Below are 27,868 nucleotides of genomic sequence, written 5' to 3'. Positions count from 1 at the left end.
TATTGCATGCTTTAAAAATAAATCTGCTCTTTCATTTGGAGGTCAGCCATACACTCCCAACAAGTCAGAGGTAAAGAAGTAATGAGATATTTGTTTGACAGCATTGTAAGGAATCTTTTTTTCTGCGAGGCGTTGCACATCTCTGCTCAGTATCCCCAAGAGGTATCTTTGTAGCCAATTATTTCCATGCTCCAGTAACACAAGTTTGGAGACGGGAGACTACTCCCATTTTGATGGCATTGCATGCTGTAATTGCTGAAGAAAAGGTCTGAAGCACCAGTGTACAGTATATCAACACAATTTTTTAAATTGCTTTTTATTGCTTGAAATCTTCATAACAAAGCTAGAGAAAACCAAGCAGGAGAGTATAGTGTAAACCTGATGAGGAGGTGTTGGGGGAGGGAAGGAATGGTCTAGCAGCAGTTGGCTTGTAAGCGTCTTTGAGACTGTGGGGAACAACTTCTTACTAGACAGAATTGTAGCCAAGCCAATAATATACAGAGAGAATGAAGAAATTGGATTCTGTTTGTGTAGGGAGTGCTCAGGCACAGAGGTGCTTTGAATGCAGTTGTTGCGCAGTATCGAAGGTGATTGCCAGAAATGAGGTGGAGACTTCTCTGTACTGTGTGCCCTCAGGTTTAAGTGTATATTTCACTACAAGTGCCAGGATATTACAGTTGCTGTCCTATGCAGCCAACTGAGAAAGAATCCAGTTGCTCAGTGTGACAAATAAGTGTGACAACATGAGATATTTTGTGGGGTGCTGCCAAGCCTCTGAGCAGTTCTACCACCATCTCTGTCATTCTTTTATGTGCAGAGGGAGGAGGGCATGCTCTCCAGATGTTCTTGCATATGTTATTTTTTCCAAGCAAAATATACAATGAAATCTGTTGCCAGCTGCATTGTTCTGCTTGAGCAACTGAGGAGTGATTGTACATACAACCAGCAACGAGTGAATGAGATTCATATCTACGGAATCAGGAGTGGGAACATTCTTTCTTCTTACTCAGGTAAATCCCTTACCTGTCATGCAGCTCAAGATTTCATACATTTACATGCATTTACATCTTCCTATCAGGTAGCCCTGGGGCTTGAGGACTTTCTCTGAAAATCATTACAAGAAATAGGAATTCTCCTTTAACTTTGGTATGGTTTGGTTCAGGTTCAAAAGCTAAGTCTTAGAAGAAGAGAGAAGATCAGGTTTCTGTCTCAACTTGTTTTACCTTCAGCAAGTCACTCATCTAGAGCCCTGCAGGTCTGGGTAATTTTGCAGTTCTGGAGTACTGTGCTGAAGAGGGGCACAACCTTGCTTTGTTTACACATGTAGGAGGGTGCACAATGTGCTCCCTCCTGTACCTGGACATCCCTGTGGGTTGGTATGGCATAACAGCAGCCTTTGTTCAAGTCCCCTTTTGCTTCCTTTGCGGAGGTTACTGCCTGCAAAGAACTGACCTTGTGTAACTTCACTCTTGGATTTTTCTTTAAAATATAATAGAATATAATTAGCACTCAGCTGATTCAGAAGAGAAATCAGCCAGTGCCTAGGTCACACAGCAGCATGATGTGTCTTAGAGGGTTGGACCATGCTACTAGCTCAGGATGGCGTAATTTGAATCTATTGTAGGAGTATTTAAAATGATACTGACTGCCCCTGTTCCTGAGAGGTTTCAAGATAATCATGAATTTTGATTGATGTGACGTCCAATTACTTCTCTCAGCTATAGCCTTCTTATTGGCTCCTGAGGCATCTGCTCAAGGGAGATCTATTCAATTATACGAGTAGCTTTAAGACACTTTGGGTCAGACTGAGTAACGAGGCTCTTCCTCTAAAATCTTTGGCATTACCATCTCAGACAAGCCCCTGAGATCGTGATACCATCTCTTCTTGCCTGTCCCACTTGAGTTCACATGAAGAAGTTGCACATATCACCTGGCCCATACACACCAGCACTTGATTCTTCACAACTGAGATCAGGCTGTGATGGTTTGATGTAAGGAAGATGTTCCCAGGAAGACCCTTGCTCCTTTGATAGCTGAGGTGAAACTGCATCATGAGAATGAGCAAAAGGATATGAAGTAAATCACAGAACAGGAGCATCCATGTACAGGCTGTCCACTTTGTCTGTCTCTGTGTCTTCTGAAAAAACCCAGAGAAGTCTGTAAGAGTACAGTATGTCGTAGAGCTCACCAGGACTGGCTTAGGGCAGATACTGCAATAATTTGCATCAGCTCAGAGGTTTCATAGTCCCAAGCTTTTGAAACAGCAGTAGATTTTCCCCTAAGTTTGTTTTTCCCTGTGCTTGTTTCGAAATGTGAATCCAGGTTGTACTTATTTCTCCATTGGTAACCAATCAGAAGAGAAACCTGAGAAAAATAGAGCAACAATACAGAGATGGTGACCACAGTGGGTGATGTTGTTTGCTGTGTGCTAACCTTCATCCTGACTGCCAACCATGGGCACACCTCCTGAGACTATATTAGAACATGATCTAAACCAAAGCTTCTTGATCACAAATAACATTTTGTTCACTCCAGCACTTCTGATTGCACAATAGTACAAGCTTTGTGCCCCTCAAGGACCTGAAGTTTGAATGTTCCCATGGCAAAGTTTCCTTTTCAGGAATCTTTTTTCTTCTCATAGATTAAAGCCAAGTAGGAGAAAGTGTCCTTCTTTGTGAGCTCCAATCCTTACCTTTAGAAGTTAATAGACTGCCTTAAAATTTCCATCTTTCTGTTTTCCTTATGCACACCACTTATGTCAGAATGTTGTGAAACTTGAGTTAGGACTTCACATTCACATGCATTTAAAAAAGAACAAAGGTGGCATTCATTGTTTGTTCCAGGTTGTTCGTTTTGCTTGCTTTCTTACTTCCTTACATTTCATAGTTCTGTCTGCTTGCAGGTTTCTTGGTATGTATACAGCCAATACACCTGTTCAAAAAAGCAAATTCCCTTTTCATCATTTTTGTGAGTAGCTGCAGGAGAATAAAAATGTTCATTTTGGCTGTAGGGAGGAAGCGAGAAGAATTAACTACATACATGTGCACAACAGGTGCAGTGATTCTTGAAAGCCTTTTTCACCATTGCAGTGCCTTGAACATCTATCTCTTCTTGTCAGTGTAGAGGAATATCACCCTAAATTTTCTTCTAGCGAAGGTTCTCAGGAATAAGTTCTCCTGCTCCAGGAGCACCTCACACAGGGGCATCACTGGCATGTGATAAGGATGCTTATTCACTAAGTGAAAATGGCAACAGGCAAGAGAATTCTGGTTAGCAATTCTCTTCCTAACACATATCCATGATATACTTTTCCTTTATCCCACTGAACTGGAATTACTGTATGATGGTGCCATGCATGCTGATGCCCCAGGCAATGGGCAGGTGACAGACAAAGAGGCAGGTGATGTTCTGACTGAATTCCCCTTTCAGCTCTGTGTTATGGTCTGTTTTCACAGCACCCTCATACCACATAAAGAAAAAACATTGAAATATGAATGTTTTTATTTTAACCGTTCCTCTTTGGATACTTTCCCTCCTTGTATGCTAAAGGAAAATAAGAGAAACATTTAATGTTAAACAAAAACAAAACCACATCCTGTGAGTCAGGCTTCTGGACTGGAGGAGAGGCAAATCAAACAGTCAATAGAAAGACTGATATGTTTTCTATTTAATCCGATGATTTGCACTATTTTTAATGGCTCTTAAATTTTATTTTTGAGGCAAAAGGCCTTTCTAGATTTCATATACAACCTGTGTATATTTTAGCAAGGATGTGAAAAAAGACAGCTATAATATCTTCTTTTTTTTCTTTTTTTTCCCCTTCTTTTTTTCTTCTTTTTTTCTCTTTTTTCTTCTTCTTTTCTCCTCTTTCTTCTTCACTCTATGATATGAAGATCCACAATGACCTTCATCATAAGTCACATGATCCCTCATTAAGGATTTTAAGAGTAGAAACGGTAAAGTTTTTGCTAATTTAACTTCTCACTGAGGCTATAAACTGAGGAGTGGTGTTACGAAGGAGATGAGCATGCCTCCTGGCAAGTTGTGATGACATATTTGTCTTGGTTTGCATATTTGTATTTGGTAGATTTCCTGGGATTTTTCTTGCTTATATGCAAAGAACACACGAAGGGCACATGTATATTGCTCTATTTATGCTGGACAAGTGATGTGGTTATGATTCAAAGAGAAAAGCATAACATTGCATTAGTAACGCTGTACATCACAACTACACTAAAACATAGGTTTTTCAGAATTCTCCGATTAATTTCAGTTGTCAGACATATGGTCCATGGATGAAGAATGTTAAGAAAATTGAGGTAATTTTGTGAATCTGATTTTATAATAGATGCTTGAACTGCCCGGAGAGTTTGTGTGAGAAAGGAATTTGAAGACGGAGATCTCGAGGCATGCTTTCTTTTCTTCCTATGGAAATCAAATCACTTCAGAGAAAACTACCTTGGCTTGAACCATCAAACTGTCACAACATGGAATGCTGTTGTATTGCCACAGGAGTTGTAATGGGGGTACCCAGATGGCTTCCTATTCTTCTTAATAGGCTGGGCTAAAGGTCAGATTATGTTTTGTGATGGGAAAAGTGAATCATGCTGATGTCCCTTGCCCAGCTAAAAATATATGGACCTGAGGTAATGAGAGACCTTAATTTCAGTGTATGTAAATTATTTTGTTCTGGGGATATGCTCTGAACTTCCTCTTCCCCAGTTCTTCTCAAACCTGGAATTTTGACTAAGGTCTGAATCAGGCACTCAACTGAGAGACATGGTCAAGTTTTATCTAATAAATTCCATTCTACTTTGGGAAAGAGATTATTGCTAAGCTTTCAGCATTCTTAATTTTGGTCAGTCGCAGAGCCAGATCTTTCCCTCTCATACACGTCTTTGCAACCGACAGAAATAATCTTTTATTTTTCTTGCCACAGCAAGAAAAAGAAAAGATGATTCCAGAGGGGGCTGAAGCCATGTAAACTACATGTCTTTGTCAGTGTGGAAGAGATGGTAGCTCAGAAAAGAAACAAAACATAAGGAGATTATAGGGGCAGGCAAGTGAGAGACAAAAAGGAGATGTACTGACCTTGTTTAACTTGGGAAAGCTAATTAATAAAGAGGAAAATCACAGTTCGGGATTCAGCCTGAAGGTGAGCTTTCTCTTAGGTGATGCTAATTAACAGTCTGGGGTATTACTATATGTAATATTAGCCTGAAGAGTTATTATTTCTAGTAGAAATAAGTGGGTCTAGACTGCAGTGCCAGTCCAGTGAATTTGTAGAAAACTTGTGAATAAATGTGCTGTTAGATTGTTTTCTAACTGAAAAATCTGCTCTTTGAGGAGTATGAATCAATCTTTTCTATTCCAAGATAAGAGCAAAAGGAGCTGAAATGTGACCTTTGACATGGTTGTAAATGAAGAAATGAACTTACCCTATTAATTAGACAGTATCCATCTCCTGTAGATGTAATGATAATATCCCTCCATTCTGTTAAATCTAGATCTGTAAACAAGAAGAGGTAAAAAGCCATTAGATGTTATCAGGGATATTTTAAAGGGCTGCAAAGAGGGTGAGGTTGTGCCTCAAGGCAGACATCATGATCAATTTACTGTTGTAATTTTCCATCTTTAGGGCAGTGATCCTAACACTGTGCCCAAAGAGAGGGCTAAAAGAAAGTGTTAGTTGGATAGGAGATACGCAGAAGAATGGATGATCGCGGTTTAATTACTATTGGTGATATACGTTCTAAAGAATAAAATCACAGAATCATAGAATATCCTGAGTTGGAAGGGACCATAAGGATCACTGAGTACAACTCCAGGCTCCACACAGGACCACCCAAAAATCAGACCCTATGTCTGAGCATTGCCCAGATCCTTCTTGAACTCCAGCAGTTTGGGGCCATGACCACTGCCCTGGGGAGTCTATTCCAGTGCCTGACCACTCAGTGAATAACTTTTTCCCAATATCCAATCTGACCTTCCCCTGAATAAGCTTGTAATTCAAAAGATACTTGAAGCTCTGTGTTTAAGGTGACCTGCAGTGGTGCTTTCATTCCACATTTACCTTGTCCTTAGATGAAGAACTTGGTTTGCAGAGCCTTTCCTCCTCAAGTGATGCTCACCTCGATGAGAACAGCTTGTGACAAGACTTGCTGCTTGTGTCTGGAAATAGCTTAGAGAAGGCTAAGTCCACAGGGCAAGCAGAGTTGAAAGTGGTGAAAGATGTTGGGTTCCTGTTGAAGACAAATGTGCTCTGAACTTAATGTCTTCCTATACAAACATTAGCCTCTGCTATGTAACAATTGTTTCTTCTTATTTGTGTTGTGGTAAGTTCAGTTCACTGGTACAATCTCTCACATTAGTGTACCAGTCACACAAAATGGTCATTAACGTACTAACCAAAAGGGGGCTGTCTGCTGTCAGCTTTCTTTTTCCAGCCACAGCAGCAGCTGCTTGCTTTTGTGCTAAATGTTGAGTGCTTTCACTTTTACTCCAAGGTCTACTGAAAGCAGAGAGGAAGTGGCATTATACATGTATGTATTCACATCCTGCACTGAAGTTCTTTAAACTGCTTAAACACTTTCATCGTGTGAAAGCCAGAACTGCCAACAGGATCAGAGTGCACAGGCAGGGGCAAAGAAATCAATGAAAGATTATTTCCTCCGAGACAGAATATCTCATGTAGACCTCAACTGTACCCATATAAAAAAAAAAACCAAAAACTCGAGCTACCATTGAATGCCTTCATACAAACTGTAGTAATCCTGGAAAACCAAACAGTGAACACCAAAATATTCCCTCTTCTCATAGTTCTGAGAAAACAATAGAAGGAAAAATGTGTAGCCTACAACTCCTTTAATTTTAGGAAGCCTATTTATTGCTGTATCTATGTAAGTCCATGTCGGATGTCAGCCTATAGAAGGAATAGTTCTGGGAAAATTGTAATAAATACTTTGTGGGGTGTTTTTGGAGTACTCTAGGGACATTGCTTCATCCTTCCTTCTAATGAAGAATAATCGGTCTGTGTCCTTAAGATGTATGCCTGTCCTTTATCAGTCTGTGTCCTGCCAGTAATAAGCAGAGGGAAGGACATAAAGGAGTGATATCACCTGATTAGCTGGCAGAAGACGGGCTGAACACACTGTGTCCACTTTGAGAAAATTTTTAGCAACAGACAGGTCAGATTTTTTGTTGTTGACAATTGTCTTCAACAGTCCCAAAGTCTGTAAAGGCTTTCAAATATTTCACACGTGTCTACTGGGTGAGTGATGGATATCAACTATATAGTTTCAGCTTTTCAAACTGAGGTTACATTCTGTTGAATTTTCCCAACCCTCTCCTTCTTCTAGGCCATGTGAAGATAAATCCTAATTGGATGTAAAAACAAGCCTGGGCTTAAAATATATCTGTACTAGAAAAATATCATGTTAACAAAGCAAGTGAACTTCCCTTGTAATGTGTGTGAAAATGGATTGGCTGCTATTGCAGGTGTGCATTTCATCATCCCAGACAATTTGTACCACGCTTCCTGCAAGTGCGGTAACGAGCCAGATTGTCTTCAACCTAAGTGATGTGTAAGAGGAGGAAGAGCAGTAAGCATCATGGTTTTTTTTTTTCTTTTTCTTTGCATAGAAAATATAGGAAACTGTGTAACAAGCTGTGGCATGAGCCATTAGAATTATTGCCTTATGAAGGGTCTCGGTCCAGGCAATTTAACTTAGGCACAGTTTGGACTCCCAAGTTCTGCCTGATTCAAATAATGCCAAAATAGTCAAGGGCGTGAAAATTCGTGCCTCCATTCTACCGAACTTTGGGATGCAGGAGCTCAGGTCGTTTGAGAGTTTAGGTAGAAGAAAGCTGAGGAATGTTTGCTGAACCTATGTGCTCCAAAGAAGCTTTCTCAAGGCTTAGTTTTTGTTGTTTTTGCTTTAAAACATATTCACAAGAAGTTGCCTGGGTCTGAATGGGTGTAGCATTGCCAGGCCTTCAACAAGTTTGAAGGTGGCCATATTGCCTTAGGGAAACTCTGAGCAGTCCCCTAGCAGAACTGAGCTTGGTCCATCCTTGCCTGGCACAGGGCTGGCGTGAGCCCCAGCATATCCTGGAGAGACCCAGGGGGCCCTTGTCCTGCACCCAAAGGGAGATGAGGGAGAGCCGGGGACATCAACAGGGTTGTATCAGCAGTACAGAGGAGGTTGAGGTACTGTGGCAGCTGTGGTCAGTGGGGTGGGTTGTTGGCAGCCATCCTGTGGCTTACAACTTTCCCCCATTAGGGGAACAGGACTCCTGCACAGCAGATAGTTGTGCCTAATGCTTTTAGAGATGAATATCAAAAGGAGCAGCTGAGAAACATTTTTTAGACAAAAATATGTATCTAAAATGCAAACGCCCTATGCTGGTATTGAAAGGTAGGATCTCATACCTGAATGTAACTGCGTAAGGCCCTGTTTTGTAACATTCCTTTTGTAACTTTGCCCTCTGATCACATGCTTCCCCAATTTTTTTGACTGAAATTGATGTTCACCCTTACTATTCAGATTTTGTGTTTATTTTTCAGCACAAGTGAAGAGTAATTATATTTTCTTGTCTAACACCTATGCTTCCTGTTATAAAAAAGTTGCACAACACCTGTGAGTCATTATTTGCCCTGCTAATAAATGTTCTAACAAGGCAGTATTGAACTGCACGGAAAATATTTAGAGTATAAAAATCTATTGTGTCAGTCTTTGCCATGAAAGCAGTCAAATTACTAAAACCAAGAGACAGAGGCAAAAATGCAGAGGCCATTAATTATCACCGTCACCTGCTGCAATCTTCCTACAGAACCAGGTTTGTGAAAGGCCTGGCCTGTTAGGCAGCTCCTACTGGAATGACACCACAGCATGATGTGCTGCCCGAGCCCCTGCCTGGCTCTGCGGGTGTGGGTCAGCACGCACACCATAGTTGGTAGCAAAATGGGATGTTGAGGAGGATCTAGGGGCTTCACCAGAAGCCATATTTTCTAACTACATGAGTGGCCACCTCATATCAGTCTTCTTTCCTCTGAAACGGAGTCTGCACTGTTCACTTTACAAGCAAGAATTGTTTCCCTCTGCACAGCTGAAAATATCAGTTTTTTCATTAGATATTTTAAGTTTCAGTTGCTTGAGAGTTTAAAACAGAATAAAGTAGAAAGCAGAACTACAGTAAGTCTAAGCTTGAAATAAAGAGAGTTGTATTATAAAATGAGTTAATAATCACCTAACAATTACAGTCCACAACCCAACAAAAATAGAGCAAGTTCTGAGCATTCCCAAATTTATATTTGTCTGATCCAAAAGTCAAGCTCACTGCCATCCTTAGTGATGGTGATTTTGGTAATTACTTTGAAGCAAACTCTATGATTCTGATGAATCTACTGCTTTCTACTTGCTCATCGTGTACGATGTTGGCTGGAGAACTTCTGTAAATGTCCCTAAGGATGCAGTCACACTGTGACTGGTATCATGTGCTCAGCAGAATGACTGAAAGGCATGTGATCACAGGAGACAATTCCTCGGGTAATGACCTTGTGTCCTCTGGCTGGGAAACGTGGTGACATTTAGACTATGCTGACAGCAATAAAAGAGCACGAAGAGCAGAAGAAGATGAGTTCAGTATCTCAAGAATGACACTAGAAAAGATAGACTTATTGAATTGTGTTATGATAAATACAGCAATGAAAACCCATAGTTTTAAGTAATGAGAAAGTAGAGAAGTTAGCGTGAGAAGAGTGAGAAAAATACAAAATACAAGGTAAATTTAAGTGATTTCTTGATTCCTGAGGAAAGATGCACAGATGCATAGTCATAAATTTTTCATTCCTTTGTTTTTAAAGTGTTTCAGTGGTGCAAACTTTGTCCTTTGACTGGTGATAACTGTTAATCAGTGAGAAAAGTATCAGAGATTAAATCGACTCATTGGTACTGAAGGATACAGAGTTCTTTACATAAAATCTTTACAGAGAGAGTGGTGAAGTGCTGGAACAGGCTGCCCAGAGAGGTTGTGGATGCCCCGTCCCTGGAGGTGTTCAAGGCCAGAATGAATGGGGCCATGGGCCGCCTGGTCTAGTATTAAATGGGGAGGTTGGTGGCCCTGCATGTGGCTGGGGGATTGGAGATTCATGATCCTTGAGGTCCCTTCCAACCCTGGCTATTCTGCGATTCTGTGATACGTGGAAAGGGCAGGAGAATTGTAAAGACCATTTGAACAGAATGCTTCCTCAGTTAGTTTTGCTAAGCAAAAGTGTCAGATTTCCTTGTTTAAGTTTGTATTTAGCTGATGATAAGCAGTTAAACTCACCTGTGCTGTGTTGTTTGTGGTGACATAGAGCTAAATCAAGCCCCGTGTGGATGTTTAATATGGATTTCTTCATTTCTTTGAAAGCAAAACACACACGCACTACACAGCTCAGCATCGGAGCTGCAGCACATGAAGTTGATCTGAATCTGTTTGCAAATTCACCTCCCCTGAGCGTTACCTTGCCCTAGAATCTGGGCTCAGCCACAACATTTCCTAATCCATTGTATTTTCAGTGTGTCCACCATGCCTGTTTCCCCACTTCACAGCTTTTGACAGTACAGTCTTTGTTGATGAGCAATAAGCTGTAAATGTAAATGAAGAAAGTGCTGCTGGCTCTCACTGAGGACATCGTGGCATGCAGTCCTGGCAGCCTGATCTTAGGTTGGGGTGTCCAGGCTCAAAAGCTGTGTGCCAAGCTGGAGCTCCACTAACAGCACTGCTGCAGCAGTGAGCTATAGTGGAAGCTCCCTCCACAACTACAGTGCTAAAGCAACAATGTAGAAATGCTATAAATAAAAGCAGTGTATAAATAAAAGCCTCCGTAGTCCTAAAAGTCCGAACTGCCTAGGTGGTTTGCATAAAATGAAAAAAATGTTGGGATCATTTAAAGTAGTATTGGTTTCAAAGTCTCTGAATATATGGAAGTCTAATATTTAGTCATTTGAAGTAAAATGAAATGTGTACAGTCAAAAACGTGTGTTTCCCATGGTCATTATTTAGACAGTAGTTGCTTTTAGCTTGCAATTCTGTTGTAAGCCTTTTGTTAGAAGAAATAGCCTAGTAAATTGTAGGGTCATATTTTTCTGTGGTTTGTTGGTTAGCGCTCAGTTCAATAACCCACATAAACATATGCTTCACTGTAAGGTCTTGTGTAAGAGCTGCTGAGTTAACACATAGCCGTGTCCCAGGAGATCACTATGGTTAGATTAAAAAGGCAGAAAATGGTGTTTGGGTGTGACGTGTGCTGTTGGTGAGCCTCAAGTTTCGTGCATTGTCTCTGACACTGGTCCAGGAACAGGCCGGGCATTACACTGAGGGCTTTAATGCTTCACACGGTTTTATTGGTCCTTTTCAAACTCACTTAAGGATACCCATTGCTTAGATGGTTAGTGGTGTGGACAGTTTTTATTTCTTGGCAATAACTTGTCCTAAAAGTAAATGAGATTTTCCATAACTCCAATTTTTGGTAAACACTCAGCAAAAACAGAATAAAGCCTTAGGGTTTTGCTTTGACATTTTATTCCTTAAACTACATTGCCCTACAATATGTTGTCATTTTGTTGGATACTGTATGCTTTGGAATTTGCCATGGTAAACATATCGCCATAATAAATGTGGCTGGAGGTTAAAATCATTCTGTATAACATGTTCTGCTTCGGTTACCAATACCATCTCAAGCTTGGTCTCTTAAGAAATACTATCTGATAAGGAAGAGAGGAAAAAACACTCACAACGTGTGCGTGGACTTTCTTTTTCTAACTTTGTACTGAAGGAGTCTGATAGCTTATGTGGAGATAGCATTTGAAATCTCCAACCTACAGACTGATGACTTCCAAGATGATACTTTGGAGATCGCTATGCCGCATGCTCATCTTGCTGCCATGGCCTGGGCACGCAGGGCTCTGCACTGTCAGGGACCTGAAACTCTGGGCCCTCAAATTTGACCTACTGCATATTAAAAACCACTAGGATGAGGACTACAGAATAATTAGGTAAACCTTTCTAGATTTCTCCTAAGAACTTTAAGAAATTCAAGTTTTGCTTACAGAAGTCAGCTAAGATGAGGAAATCCACCCTAGTTTTCACAGAAGCTGTTCCGTCCTCATGCAGTGACAGTAGTTGTGTTTTGTGGAAAGCTGGCTGTTGCATCTTGCTGTTGAGCCTCAGAACTTTCGCACATGTACAGACCTGCCTTCAACACACCCATAGTGGCTGCGCCTCGCCGTCCCAAAAGGAGGCATCTTCCCATGAAGGCGTGCTAGGCTCAGCTGGAATAGTTCAGCTGAGGCTATCCGCAGTACTGTACTAGAGTCCAGTAGACAATACCAAATAAACAGCAAAAATAAAATGTTAAAGAAAATGTCTTGTTAAGACAGAGACTCGGGGAATGCCAAAAATAACCTTTTTCTTGCCAGTGCTGAAATTCTCTCTTTTACATCTGTAAAATGAGCATACGCAAACTTTGGAGAGACAAAGGCAGTTCAGCCTTGTGTACTGCTCCTGAACTGGATCCTTTGGCAGAGAGCCACAAGCCCTGAGGGCATCGCATACGTAACATATAAGAGAAAACAACCCTACCATCCATGATCATCCATCTTTAGGTCCGTAATCCTAAAAACACGCTTTTTTCTGAAAGCTATTTTGTAGTCATAAGCTTCCATCTTAAACACTGCATTTTTCTGGACACAGCTCACAGTATCCTAGCAGACATGCTGATAAGGAGAGCCAGTATAAACAAATCACCTGAACAATCTCTTTAGCCGAATGTTTGTACAGATATTTGAATCACATTCCTAGTCTATGCGAATAGGAAACTTCCCCACTTTCCCAAAACGACAGTTGCAATGCGTTTTTCCTCTCTTTGATTTGTTTTGAAGGTGTATTTTGAAAAGGAGGTTCCAAACACCAATTTAATTATAAAGGCACGAGGCAATAAAGATGATGCTCTACAGTGGGTCAAAATTATTGCTGTATTTCAGGATTTACTCTGTAAAAGGTCTCTACAGTTCCAGCAGATGGCATGCACTCATCAAAGCTTGTGCTGTGTGATCATAAATACTGCTCCAAGCAACAGCTGTCAGAAAGGATAAGACAGCTCATGCTGAGCTTGAGGAGCTAAAATAATTTGTCACGAGAGATTCTCTTATGCTACACTTGATTCCTGTAATCTCTTAAACATACTACAGGAAGTTAGTGTGTCTTCAAAACTAAATTTCTTTGCTTTTTCAGGGCACAGCCCAAGTCATTTTTTTCTTGAGACTGTTCTCAGTAAAAAAACATGAGTGACTTTGGCCAAAGTAATTCTGCCAGAGCAATAGCTGTGATTAAAGCAATCTGAATATCTGGCTATAATAAAAGTGTATTGGCACTAAAGAAAAGTAGGAACTCTGGAAAAAATAATTACAAAATGAGTAACAGAGAAGTTTCTTGAACAGGATGCATTTTAAGCTAGGATGTGCCATATGTGAGAGAAAAAACTTAAAACGTCTTTTGTTAAAAACAAAACAACAAACATTCTGTTTCTGAAATGAATAAATACACTGTGCCAGTGAATAAATATTATCTTATACTAAAAGATTTCTACACTGGAGTAGCAGTTTTTGCCACTCAGAGATTGCAATGGTAAATTAGTTTATGGCTGTTTAGAATTTCCTGTAAGAACTCTTGGAGAACAGCAAAGAAACACCATTATCTACAGCAGCAGCAGAATTAATATCTGTTAGGTGCAAACTGAGACTTTTTGAATTTCCATATACTAATCCAAGCTCTGACATTTCTGCATAGACATTCAACTGTTTTCCTGCAGTCTCCTTAGTAGTTGCTCTTTGTGCAAGCAGTTTTTGACTCTATCCACAGTATTTTCTGGAAGAGAGATTTCCCACACAGGAAGCACAGAGAAATGTTTTAGAACAGAATTAGTGCTTGGATTCAATGTTATGTGCTGGCCCACTGACAAACATCTCATGGAAGAGAATGCATTTTTTTGTGTTGGCTTCTTTTTATTAAGTTTATCTGAAGTCTAGTCAATCTCGAATCTATTTATGTCTTCTGCAGCATTCAGAGGAAAATGCTGAAAATGTGGAAGGTCAGCTCTCTCAGACTTCAGCCACTGGAAGTCAGAGAGGAGCATTTATTTTTATTTTTCCAACTTGATTTTTCCATTTTTTTCCTGGTTAAATGTGCATAGTAAAACTTAGCACTTTTCAGTTCTTGAAATACTTATACAGCTTCTAGACTATATATATATATATATACATATATATACATATACATACACACACACACACACACACACACACACACACAGGATATATATACTGGAAAAGAAAGGTGGTTTGGGAAAAGAAGAAAATTGTTTGAAGGTTAAAGCAAAGCACAAAGTTAATAAGACTGCTAATGCATCTGGTTGGTACTTCCTGGCTGTTGTCAAAGGTATAGGGAACTTTCAAAGCAGATACCAAAAGCAATAATTTTCCTTGGTTTTTGTTAATAACTAGTTAATATATACATTTGATAAAAAAAGAAAATAAGCAATGAAGATGGGGTCTTTATAATAGATCCCTAATAGCATCTAAAGGAATGCTAGTAATTGTGTTCAGATGTAGTTTAAGCATATTTAGTGGTAGAGTTGTGATGCACTCATTCAGCCATGGAAGTTTATCTCCCCACTAAGTACTTGCTCTGTGTAGTGATGTGGTCCAAAATCACTGGCACAGCTCCTTTACTGACAAACCTGTGAGAACTTACCTGAGGAAAAAGTGTTTCAAGAGCCATCACTCAAGAAATAAACTCATAGGAAGAACTCAGAGCTTGCATTTAGTTTCCTGTCATCATGACAAAATTAATTCATACTGTCTCAATTGGAGCTCCTTCTTCAGTTCTGCATGTCTGTGAACAACACTGCATTATATCTATAAAAACCCCAACACTTCACTCCATTGTCCCAGCCAGCATGCCTAGGAGCTGCTACATTTCTGATCCTTGCCCAATTTAACTGATTTAATAATCTTTGCTCAGTGCTCTTGAGAGCACTATGTTAATCCCCAGTCATTTCATAGCCTTTTTCTTTGTATTACCTGGCACACTCCAGGTAGAAGCAAATGCAAGGTCATGATTTTACTTGTCTCTGAGTTTCTGAGCATGTAAGTAGATAATTTTTACACAAAGCACATTATTATATCCTTTGCCATAATAATAATATGATTCATCTTTAATTCTATTACTCTTCATCTCAGTCTCAGAGCATAATTCTGAAGTAATGAAGCATGCAAGGCAGTGTTCCCAGGTTGTTACACTGCTGTAAAGCCCTATCAGAAATTTGGCATTTAAAAAAATACTCCACACGTGCATCATTACAGTAATAAATAATCATATCTACAATGGTTACTGTACTGTGTGTTTTAAAATTCGTTTTTTTTCACTTTAGCCTGGGTGATAGACAGACTATGATCCCTATAGATGGAAATGCACCTTGTTTACTCCAGACAAGAAACAAGCCCAGCAGCTGTCCTTCCACAGAGAACTGATAGTCCTTTTAAGGTGTGAAACTTTGAAGTTTACTCTATCTTTACTGTGTCGTAGTAGGATTTTATTTTCTTAGGTTGATTAGGCCCGAGATTCAGAATCAGAAAAGCAGAGATAGTAAACGGATAATGCCAAAGTTTCACATAAGTATGTCAGCACTAAATTTAGAGACTTGTTAGAAGAAGAGTTCACAGCCACATCTTCACTTGATGTGAATCAGAGGACCTAGCAAATAGGAAGAATCATGGAAACTTCATCTGCTAAAATGTGAAATATATTACAAACTCTGTCTCTTAAAACCTACAGCTAATCTCTATTAAGGGCACACTGTCTCACTCTCGAGATACTCACAAGAAGAGCATGAAGTCTTCCCTCATTTGCTCCACTTTGTAGAGTGGTCATCGCATGCAGATGCGATAGGTTCTGGGGGGGTCTTTCTGGTAGTTCTGCAACAAAGGGATTTCCCATCAATTTACTTTTGCTTTAGTAAAGTGCTGCAGATCTTCCTTGCCCAGGACTGTGGAAGCTCTCTGAATCCTGAGGTCTGGAAAAGCACATTTCCCATTTTCTCAGGAACTGGAACTTAACCTCTTTCTGTCAGGTTTTGTCATGCCACTAAATTATAAAATTAATTAATTTGCTAACGTGTACACACACAGCCACTCTCACTGAGGTGTTAAAACCAGGTTTTCATATGAATGGGTATGAGACACCCCAAGAAGAAATGGCTGCTTGTAGTGCCTCAGCTGATGTAGCTCCCTGTCCATGTCGCAACAAAAAACACATGGGTATCATCTCAATTTCTTTCTCCCCCAGCTACCTGGAACTCCCAAAGGTAAAACAAAAATCAGGATTTCACTTGCCTTTGTGTTTCTAAAAGTCTTCACTTTCATTACTAGGTGTAAAATATAATCATCTTCATTCTAACAAAACCAGCATGATTCAATATGATCTGCTGATTTCATGTGGTTGATGGTGCAGAGTTCCATGAGAAATGAACCTTCGTTCACAGCCTCTCTGTAGAGACTCATTTACTTTTCCATAATATGTCACAAAGTGCTATGTACGTATATTAGTCAATCAAACATTAAACAAAAGAAAAAAAAATCTCAGTTCCTCAATGGTATTTGTGGAAAGACATACATAAAACAGGTAAAAAAGGACTGTGATTTTTTTTAAGAAATTATCACCTTATATTTAATTTTATTTCCTTCTGCTTTCAAAGGGCCCCTGAACTACACTTTCCCCATCATACAATTAAGCTGCCTGAGCCACATTCAAAAGCTGGAGAAATTGTTGAAGGTAGCACATTCAGTCATCAGACACTTTATGCTACCTCCAATAGGGTTTTAAAAATGCAAACAAAATGAACCTAAATTCAAAGTTTGCAAATTCGGATAGATAGTGAAGATTTTTTTTTTTTCCCCTAAATGACCTCAAAGAACAATATTTTAAAACGTCAGAAGACAGTGATGCATGCTACTGCAAACTCATTTGGAGAGCAGTAGTGTTCGCTTAGGCCACTCTTCCCTGCAGGTTCTGTGAGGATGCCTCTAGTCAGCTATTTAGATCTGATTATGTTAAATTTGGAGAATGTATACTAAATGCTAACTTGGCAGAAATAGCATAGTTGTAAAAGGATTCAGGGAGAAAACTCCTTCTCCTATTGCAAAAAGCAAGGCATGCTGCAGGGCGTTGCTTATATCAGTCTCTAGGTCAAATCAGACTTCATGATCAATGACAATCTCCACTCAGAATTCATTACTGTTCTGCAAATAACAAGGAAAACCCTACATAACACAGTTAAAATTGAATAGAAGAGCCTAGTGAAAGGCTTAAAATAAACCCTTTGTTAACACAGACTAAACATTCCTTTAGTAGTTGGGTGCTTTTGCATGAGAGCTTACTATGAAACTAGAAGGAGGCTGGTGCTCAGGCTGTGCTTCACAAGTGTTGAGGCAGACGATCTAGACTTCTGGCATTCAACGAATGAAATCACTCTTACTTAGTGATATTATCCATAAGTTTTTCTAGTCACTCATTGTTCATCTCACAGCTGTAGTGGACACTTTTCTACAGTATCAGGTGATGACTGAAGTGGAACAGATCTGTCAGTCAAAAACAGAGCACATGCCCGCAGAATCAATGGAGTTAAACTAATTCTCCTGTATTCCAAAGAAGAGATACAACCCTACGCCAAACATTACTGCTAACAAATTTCATTTAGAGTAGATTAAGCTCTTGATTAAACTCCCATGCAATTCCACTGGGTGCTAGAATGAGCTCAGAGAGTGAGTACTCATCAAAATTACTATATACCAAACTTAATAATTCCATTTTAGTCATGACTTTTTTGTGACAACATTTGCAACACCTGTCTCAAAATTAGATAATTGAGCTTTTTATTTTGAGTTAAGCAAACTTTTTTACCTTTCTAAAAATGCCATTTATTCCAGGAACAACTGAGCAAGTGCTAACATTTATGTCTGCTGCTTACTCATCACTTAGAATAGAGCCACACTTGGTTTGACAGGAAACATCCAGCTCAAAAGGTGTTCCCAGAACCTAAAATGTGGCTGCTATGTCCAGAGCTGTTTTCTCAAGAATAGCTGTAGCTGCCCATATTGAAGTAATTGCCACTTTATTCCTGACATTCCAGGAAAAGAGTGCTGTTCCTGTTACTAAAAGTATTGCTAGAAACTTGAGTTACTCTACTGTGTAAAGCTTAATATACCCCCGCAAGTTATCTTGCCAAGCCTCAAACAATTGATTACCCTCATTTGATTGTCTTGCTCTAAAATAGCCATTTATTGTATTAAATAAGAGCCTCTAAGCAGCTCACCATCCCCCAAAACCAAAAAGCAAAAAATTCAAATTAACCAAAGCAGACTTTTATACTGAGAATTACCTGCTTGATTAATTGGCACAGCTGGAATACCTTATGCAAACTAAACATCATCACTGCTAATTTGCCCTGTTCTCAGCATCTGTTTCTGCTAACATCATTACGATCTTTGCCTACATTTTTCATTTAAGTCACAAATTATTCTTTCCTTGTGGTCTCTGCTTTAGGTTGATGTCAAACTGGGTATGTGTTCCAATGACTGATTGGAATTTAAAGGGTATTGTCACTTCAATTGACACTTTGACACATTAACAAACACTTGAATTGTTAACCCCTAAGTTTTGTGAGAAAATGAGTTTATATTTTGTAACAAAGTGAAAAAGCAAATGATCTTTTCATACCCTTATATATAGAGTCTTCAATGGGAATGTGAGAAAGAAAGGAGTGAAAATGAAGTATAACAGCAGACTTTCACAGAGGGAGGTAAAATAAAACCTAAGAAAAATCTTTGAAGGAAGTAGGACTGAAAACCCCAGAGGCACTAAAGTTTTAATGAGTTGTTTTCCTACATTTTTACACAATTATGCCTAATAACCAGAAAGCGAAACAAACAGCAGCTTAAAAATTGCGGAGAAATACATGAGCACTATAACAGGCAAAATTAACTACAAACGTTTAAGTAATCTGAAATCAAATACTTTTGGACAGATTTTGTTCTTGTGCAGACTGGGTGGATGGGGGACACTGGAAAGAACAACTGGCTAACCTCATGCTTACTCAGGAAAGAGATTGCTTCCTTCCTTGAAAGGTGATAAAATTGCAGTTGAGTTCTGTTACTTGTTTCTATTAATGCATGCATGTATTGCCTTGGCAGAGCAGGTAAAAGTACAGATTGTGTTCACTTTGGGACATCTCTATACTCACAAGGTGAATAAAAATCATTTCTTGTGGGCTCAGAGAAGTTTCTCTTCTAGGAGCAAGTGCTGCCTCAGAAGGGAGAAGCACTGGTGAGCTAGGTTAGGCAGAAGGTCATACTTGGTGTGCAAAAGCCACTCTATGCATTTAGCTTGTGGAATGAGCTGTTTCACATGGCTATGCATTTTCCAGTTTTTGCTTTATGTTTTTACAAGTCCCATCAGTGTTTTCCAGTGCCTGGAGTTGGCAGAAAACAATATCTTTAATTTGAAGGCCTCGGTTCTTACAGTTCTCTGTGGGCCTATTCCACAGCTTAGCTGTTTGGCTGCTTATCGTTAGGACATATGAAAATAATGAGCAGAGTTAATTTGCAGTACAGTGTTGTAGCTTCAGTGACATTAGACTAAAAGAAGTTTTGGTCTGCTGTGTTTCAAATGAGCATACAGAATGCTTGGCTAGTTTGAATAGCTATGGAAGCTCCACGCAGTGGAACAGCAGCTTATTCAGCAAAGGTGATCATCAGCATGTTTGAGAGATCACATCTGCTGAAATGTGTCTTGTGCTGTCTCATGATACGTATGTACAGAGGTTCCATTAACATGGAGCTAATTCACTGAATTCAACCTCAGGCTCAGTTCCTAAGACCCAAGTCTACTTCCATGAGTCAGAGGTCAAGCAGATTTTCATCACTGAGTAACTGGATAGAAAATTTCTGGGGCAAAACATTGATTTAGTCCTTGCTACTCAAGAAGCTTCTCTTACCATTCACAGCAGATTTTTGTTATGTTAGTGTCTTCCTTACCCAACCCCCCCGTACCCTACAGCCTCCTTAAGAGCCTTGTCTCTGGTCTGGTGATAGAAATCTCAGTGCTAAGAGCAGTGCTAACAGTGCAGATGCTTAGATAATTGTTCTTGTGGTCCCACTTTATATGCAATCATATCCACTTGTCAACATTTTTTGTAACACATCTGCACAATTAACTTTTGTGTCTGTGTGTGTGTTAGGTCCTTTTCTTTGAAAGCAAAATAAAAACACAGCAATTACATGCCAGTCAGAATTTCTGTTCTTGGTGGAGGTTTCCTTCCTATTTTGAAGAGCTGGAGAATGCAAAACTCATTTTTTGCACTTCAGAGAAAAACACATGGTTGATGGTATGAAGATCCTGGAAAAACAGAAATGCCTTTAAAGAGCTTCGTGCCCTCACTTTCTTCTCATCTCAGTGATACTTGCATACAAGAACTTGCTGTAACACAGAAGCTCTGTGTTATCTGAGAACCTCAAGCAGGGCTGGATTCGGTGCACCTGGGATGTAATCCTGAATGGCAGCTGCAGGAGCAGGCCCACCATCCCTACACCTCATTAGCCTCTGTTTGGATGCCTTGGACCAGCCTCCAAGGGCAAGGAGTGCAAGTGCCAGCAAATACCCAGATGTCACTGAGACACAAGTGGGAACAGAAATAAGCCTTGGGTACAGGATTGGGACCCGAGGCCTGCTTCTGCATGGAACGGTTCTATGGGCAACAGGGGCAGGGAATTGTTTCTTCTGTTGTCTGTCAATCAGGAAAATGGTGTTTAGAGTAGCCTGCAGCAAGTATTTGTGAGGTAGCTTTTTTACTGACACTGTGAAGCTATAGGTGTGGGAAAGAGACAGCATCCAATCTGGGAAACCAAACTAAACCTAGTCTGGAAAGACATGTGGCTTCAGCAGGGGCTTCTGCTTACTGACCCACTCTAGTTCTGCCAATAATTTGCTACTGGAAGATCCTGTAATATTTTCTTTTGAATTAATTTCAACCGTCCATATTTCAAAATTTTGGATGAGAATAAAATCAGCCTTTGGTGAATATAGGCCTAAATAAGCGCTGCACTTACATGCAGCGTGCAAGTGAGACTGGAAGGAGTTCTTAGATGTAAAGCTTTGATCCCAGTCTCCTTAATTCTGTGGCATCCTTCCACGTGTGATTTCATGTCTCTGTGACCCATGTGCACGAACACTACAGATGCTATTTCATTCTTCTTACAGCACTTCAAATAACTGCACGTTGTCCTCTAATTCTTATTTATATCTGATAGTTGTGTTCACAAATTTTCAAGAAGGCATGCCACTCATTTGAGCTGTCAGAACATGCACAAATATTACTTGCTATTCCACTGTCAGAAGTACATTTTATGATTATAAAATACAAAAGGTACAAAATCTAAATCACAAGAATTAGAAATTTCCCATGTCTCTTAAAAAAACATATCGCCAGATATATTTTTAACTGGCACTGCTATTTTATCCACCAGGTGCACTGGAAATAAATGCCATTTTACTTTCAGTGGGAATATCACAGAATTATTTTTGTAACTCTCTATCAAGAAACTTTATGAAGACAGTAAACTGTGCTATATATAATAAAGCATTGTTTTGTCTCTCTAGAGATGCTTTAGCTTGCTGTTCTTTCTGTGGCAGTCATAGTGATGTCTATGAGTCTCCAGACAGACTCATAGTGGGACAACATATCCTGATTTAAAAAGTAATAGAGCATCCAAGTTTTGTTTATCACATTTTTTTTAGCTCTGTAAACCTCAATCTAATACTGTAGATGCAGATTTGTTTTCTTTTTTCTTTTTCTTCCTAAAGTCTTGTCCTAAACTGGCATAAGACCAGGTCTCACAATCTTTTTCTTCTTTCCTTGATAATAAAAATTGCATTTTAGCTGTTCTTCTGATATTTCTCATATTTAAGTAGATGGCTATAAGGTTTGTGGAAAGTGTTTTATTTGCAGCAGTATTTTTTTGTTTTATTTTTCCTCAAAGTATATTTAAAGGTTTTGTATATAAAAAATGAATCTATTGCTAATGATTTCTCAGGCACTGAAAAAGTTTGAATCTTTTTTAAAGGCCTACACTCATGTGTATCACTCAAATATATATATATAATGTATGTATATATATATATATATACACACATATATGTACATATATACATATATGTTTTCCTTTAAACATTACAAATTCAATGAAACCAAAGGCTTTCATGGGGAATGTGTAATTTTCTGGGTTTTTTTTTTCAGTAGCTGTTAATCAAATCACATTAGAACTTGGTTGAAAAAGATTCTTTTGAGCTCTGCGTTTTGATTATATTAATAGAAAATATTAATGTTGAAAAGTTTTTGGGAATCTTACACAAAATATCCCGTAATGGATTGTTTTACCAAATCCTCATTTTTAAATTCTTTTTTTTTTTCTGGATTGGAATTAAACAAGATATTAACTGCATTTTTCTGTTAACTGCTTTTCAGCCACCTTTCCTGTTTCAGGGGACAGCTGTGATCTCCAGGGAAATCAGATTCCCCAGGTCATGACAAATAAGTTAATGCATGAAACAGTTGGGTGTCCTGTGAATTCATTGTGTTTGCAGAGAGAACTCCAAAAAGTACCCTATTGGTTACATATTTAGAAGAGACATATCAGACAGTAACATTTCAGACACCTCTCTCCTTAGAGCAGTAAAGATACGGTGTTTATGAAATGTGGGAAGCAATGGAATATGCATCAGATTCCCTAGTTACGTGCGATGGAAATAATCCAGGCTTTCCTCTTCCTTTTGGCATCTTGTGCTCTAACTTTTACTTGATTTTCGTTTTTATTCCAGCGCCAACAATATGCCGAAGCAAGTAGAAGTGAGGATGCATGAAAGTCATTTGAGTCCAGTGGAGCACAGATCTGGGAACATATGTGTGCAGTTCTTCAAGTCACTCCGCAGGAATCTGCTCCTGACTCTTACTGTATTTGGTAAGCTACATCTGCCTGTCTGAGTGCTCTGAGGATCTGTACTTGTTGGTGTAAGACCACAGCCCCTTTCTGTGCTCATCTGCTGTTCTAGCTGAACAGTCAGACAGTGAGTAGGACACCTTTAGGCACTGCCCCTCTAGTTCAGGTGTGCAAGGTGTTATTAACACAACATGGAACGAGTCCACACAAATGAGCTACCTACTGTCTCTGGTTTCGAATGGAATGCAGCTGAAGCCCCAAGGTGAGTCAGATCAATGTCATTCAGTGAAACCAAATGCACTGCACATTTTCTCTCTGTTACTTAAAAAAGGAGAAAAACTTTCAAAATTTACTTTTTCTCATCTTTTTATCTCTCAGCTCACACTCTGCTGTTAAGGTTTTTCCCCCTCTCTGTAGCTGTAAGCCAGTGCTCAGTGATCTCATCCTGAACGTTACCTCTGGTTTTAGCAGCTTCCAAATATGGAACAGTTTGACATTTTATTGTGGCTCCCTGGCTCTTTGCCTGGCTCATTTTCACTGAAAGCCTAACAGCGTAACTCAGCAAATTCATAGACATACTCTGTTTTGTTATTGTTTGAAAGACTAACAGCAGCTGGTCGTGAGCTACAAATTTCATAGCCGTATTTTTAAGCCTTCAAAACACATACTGCTGAAATGTTTAGACAGAGTATTTGCATTGAATCATCTTTAGAAGGTGGCTGATGCAATTCCATAAAAGTTTTAAGTAAACGTATATTCTGCATCATATCAAACTGGTACTACAAAGAGTCATAGTTGCTGTAAATCACAACTTAAGCTCTGATGTCAAATTTTGTTACAATTGAGCCTGGGATAAAAAAAGACAAAAGCATCCTGGATGTAGAAACAGAATATCCGTTTATGAAGACCCTGATAGGGAAGTAAATGTGGCCTTTTTTCACATAGACAGGACTTTAACAGCCTCAGCCCTGAGAGAGGATTTTAGGTGTTCTCACAGTACACTTGTGATGAAGAAATTCTTTGTGGTAATGACTATTAGAGAGTGTTAGTACCACAAGAACAGAAGGATGCAGTCCATCAAAGGGAGGTAGCAATAAATTAGTACTAAGAATCAGATTTTTCTTCAATCAAGTTTTCTGCATGTGTTACATTACAAACACTTTAAAGGATGAATAATGGCTCTGTAGGAGTAATTTCTGTTTTGAGTAGAAAAGTGGTGTCTGGCTGCCTGAAAGATCAATTAGGATTTGAAAGAAAGCTGGAATTGACAAGGTCTTTTATCAGCTTAATTCCCTAGTTTGCTTAGTAGTGTGCTGATAAAATCAGAGATGACCACGTTGCTAGTAAATGACTGATATTCCCCTCCAAAAAGCCCCAGGTTACCCTTGAATCTGTTTTCCTCTCATGACCATTTTATCTTTCCTGTAGGGCTTTTCTTAGGCTGTAAAATAGCTACTTATGCTGTTTTGCTTTCATGCAGTATCATTCTTATACTAAGAGCCAGATGTAATACTGAGAAGAGTCCCAACCCTGTGTACATCTCTACATCTCAGTGCCTCGGGTTTGCCTGCATTTAACTCTCCCATAGTGTGTTACAAGGACTATACAGTATTATTAAACCTCAATAATATTGTGGGGAAAATACAACACAGAAGCAGAATGGCATATTAGGTACAAACTCAGGACTATTTCTCTTTAGTTGTGAGATATATGGTAAGCATGTTACAGCTGGTAGCAATCAGGGGGTTATGCCTTCCAGAATCAGTCTCTCTACCAAAAAACCACCTTCCATAGCTATTTTTCTTCTAGGCTTTTCTGATAATCAATGAACATGGATCAATTCCTGTATATTTTTCTTTTCTACTTACTCTCTTTTACTCTCCTTCCAGGTGTCATCCTGGGTGCATTATGTGGGGGTCTTCTTCGTCTAGCAACACCTATTGACCCTGACATCATCATGTTAATAGCCTTCCCAGGAGATATACTTATGAGGATGCTAAAAATGTTGATCCTCCCTTTAATTATCTCCAGTTTAATCACAGGTAAGATCTATTAGCCATAAATACTTTAAGGTGCTTGCTACAGAAATCACCTGGTTTGCTTTGTGTGTGATCCTGTCAGGGATTTTGCAGTTGTAGTGTGTATTTGGAGTTAACTTAATTTCCTGACTTTGATAGATGCTCCAGTGAATTTGTTTTCAAAAACATGCTGACATACCACATTCCTTAAGATAAGAATTTTCTTAATGTTTTTTTCACCTAATTCCCACATTGAACCATGTGAATTAAGGTGTCATGACAGTAGAATACCTTGCCTTAAATCTGTGCTGTCATCCAGAATATGAACAATATGCAGCATTATAAGCAAAAGGTGGTATGAACTCTTCTTTATTTTTTGATGTCTCTTGTGCAGTCAAATGGAATCTCAAACTATTCTCTTTAAAGTAGTAACAGCAGATATTTTTAACGTAAGATTTGGAGGGAGAAGTTTCAGCAAGAATTACACAAAGAGAAAAAGTAGGCAGACGTTAATATTTACAAATTATGCAGCATTTTCTGTGATGCTTATTGAATTGGATATTGAGTCTCTGTTTGTTTGTTTCTTAAAAATAAAACACATGCAGGACTGTCTGGTTTAGATGCTAAAGCAAGTGGCCGATTGGGAACGAGAGCCATGGTCTACTACATGTCCACCACTATTATTGCTGCCGTGCTGGGGGTGATTCTGGTTTTAGCTATCCATCCAGGGAATCCAAAACTCAAGAAACAGCTTGGTCAAGGGAAGAAGAATGATGAAGTATCTAGTCTGGATGCTTTCTTGGATCTGATCCGAAACCTGTTCCCTGAAAATCTAGTCCAAGCATGTTTTCAGCAGGTAAATCCTACTCCTTCAAAATATTTTTTAAAACTTTTATTGACCAAGTTTGTCTACAGAGGTAGTGATGCAGAAAAAGAATGACAGAAACAGTGATGCGAAGAGAAATACAGGTCCTAGGACTTGAGCAGGTAAATGAAAGAACATTATTTGTAGTTCTTTTGTTTAGTAATTATTATTTAATACATTTTTTTAACATTATTTTTAGTTTGTTACTAAGTAATCTTAAAAACTTTTCCTCACTTCTTATACAGTATATAAGGGCATGAATGATGGCTTGGCGCTGAGTGGCTGATGACTTACAGGATCTTTCATGCTCACTGAATTTGGTCTTAGTCATTACCTACAAAGTCGGTGGTTTTATAGTGCCCAGTGTATAATGACTGAATGATCTTCACTCAGGCTGGTTGCCACGGGAATGTACTCTGAAACCCAACTTCCCATAATTTCCATAATATCAAGAGATTACAATCCTATGTGAGGATAATGCACTCAGGTGGCTGATCCACCCACAGGTGGCTAGGTCAGGCCAAGTTTGAGGCATGCTGGGAAAGTTGGATGTTAGACCCTGTGTTGCTTGCCTTGTACATAAATTTTGTCAAAAAAGCTTTTTGCCAATACTTACTAAAAATGGCTTCACTTGGAAGCATAAAGGAAATAAGAGATCAACAAGCCTGCCTTTCTCAAACAAATTTCTTATATGTGAGCTGCTTTTTCCTACAGCTAAGCTGTTTGGCAGCAATGCAGACTTCTTTTTTTTAAAGGAAATAAGCTTTTTTGCCAAATATGCCCTTAAACGCTCCTAAGTGAAATGGCATGAGCTGTGATTATGGCTGAAGAGGAAGGGGGGGAAGACAGAAGAGGCCACGGGGGTGAAAGAACAGAAGGCAACCTAAGATGCCAAAAGGACATGAATTTCTTCACTTCTTCCACAGTCTTCCACATAAAAACACATAGTCCTTGGGGGTTTAATGAGAGAACATTCTCAGTATTTCCAGATCATCATGGGAATGTCAGTCATGTGGTCAAACTGTGGTTGGCCAAACACCACATGTAATGTGAAATGTGTTTTTGCAAAATGGAAGGGGAGTACAGGATACTTGCATATTTTTCTTTCTTTCCCTAGTTTAAACTATGGAAGAGAGAACTACACTTCTGGTCTGCTGAAAGTGGCTGAATACCTTGACAAAAGAGAAAAAATATGGGAGAAAAAAAATTACGCTACCCGTGTAAAATAGTTTTCTTAAAACCTTAATACTGCTATTTCAGCGTGCATAATATTAATGTTTAATTCACCTCATTACTTACAGATCGCCAATTCCATCGTTTGTTTCTTAAGTTTACCAATGCAAACCCATTTCAAAGCCCACATTACCAGGACTGTGTCCATTGACTGCTTTCAGTGGCACACAAAGGACACTCCCTTTTGAGCTTATGGCCTAAGTTTCCTCTTATCAGATTCCCAATTAATTGCCAGTGCAAGCCTCTATCACAAAGCTACTTCTCATTTGCAAAGTCATTCACAATCCTTTCCACACTGAACTTGTCTTCCATTAGTCCTTAACTGCTCAATAAAGGAGTTAGAAGGAAAAATTAATTCCTTTTAGTGCAGATATTTATGCAGACTTTCTCCACAAGCAAAGTTTCACTCAAAGTTTCCAGGTTGCCTCAGGAGGAAGAAAATTCACAACATTCTTGCAAAGGTTGTTTTTGAAGCGTACACAACAGTGGTACTGTGCAGCAGTGATCCCAATGGGAGTTCTACAAACAAGGGATTAAATTGCAATTTTTATATAGCTCATCTGGCAACTGAGCTCAAAACCATCATGGAATTTCTATAGCTGTTGATTTATTTTTTTTGGTCAAGAAAAAAATTCTTAATTTATAATAAAAACTGCTAT

At 39.1% G+C, this 27,868-nt stretch overlaps 1 protein-coding gene and 1 long non-coding RNA gene across 3 annotated transcripts in view; one reads left to right on the top strand and one right to left on the bottom strand.

Moving 5' to 3' along the window:
• Positions 1–27,868, top strand: part of SLC1A2 (solute carrier family 1 member 2) — an 84,907-nt gene that overhangs the window by 25,852 nt on the left and 31,187 nt on the right. For both annotated transcript variants that reach the window (XM_010711251.2, XM_010711252.3), the window contains exons 2-4: positions 22,975–23,114; positions 24,983–25,135; positions 25,717–25,967. In XM_010711251.2, the coding sequence (XP_010709553.1) occupies positions 22,975–23,114; positions 24,983–25,135; positions 25,717–25,967 (544 nt within the window). The remainder of the gene's footprint in view (positions 1–22,974; positions 23,115–24,982; positions 25,136–25,716; positions 25,968–27,868) is intronic.
• Positions 308–9,963, bottom strand: LOC104911073. Its single transcript, XR_793619.3, has 4 exons — positions 6,074–9,963; positions 5,439–5,509; positions 2,693–2,931; positions 308–2,364 (listed from the first exon to the last, which is right to left on the bottom strand). It is a non-coding gene; the product is annotated as an uncharacterized LOC104911073 (long non-coding RNA).

The sequence above is a fragment of the Meleagris gallopavo genome, chromosome 5 (assembly GCF_000146605.3).
Source record: "Meleagris gallopavo isolate NT-WF06-2002-E0010 breed Aviagen turkey brand Nicholas breeding stock chromosome 5, Turkey_5.1, whole genome shotgun sequence".
NCBI lineage: Eukaryota > Metazoa > Chordata > Aves > Galliformes > Phasianidae > Meleagris > Meleagris gallopavo.
Note: the sequence above shows the minus strand (reverse complement) of the source record. Positions and strands in the feature narration are given on the sequence as shown.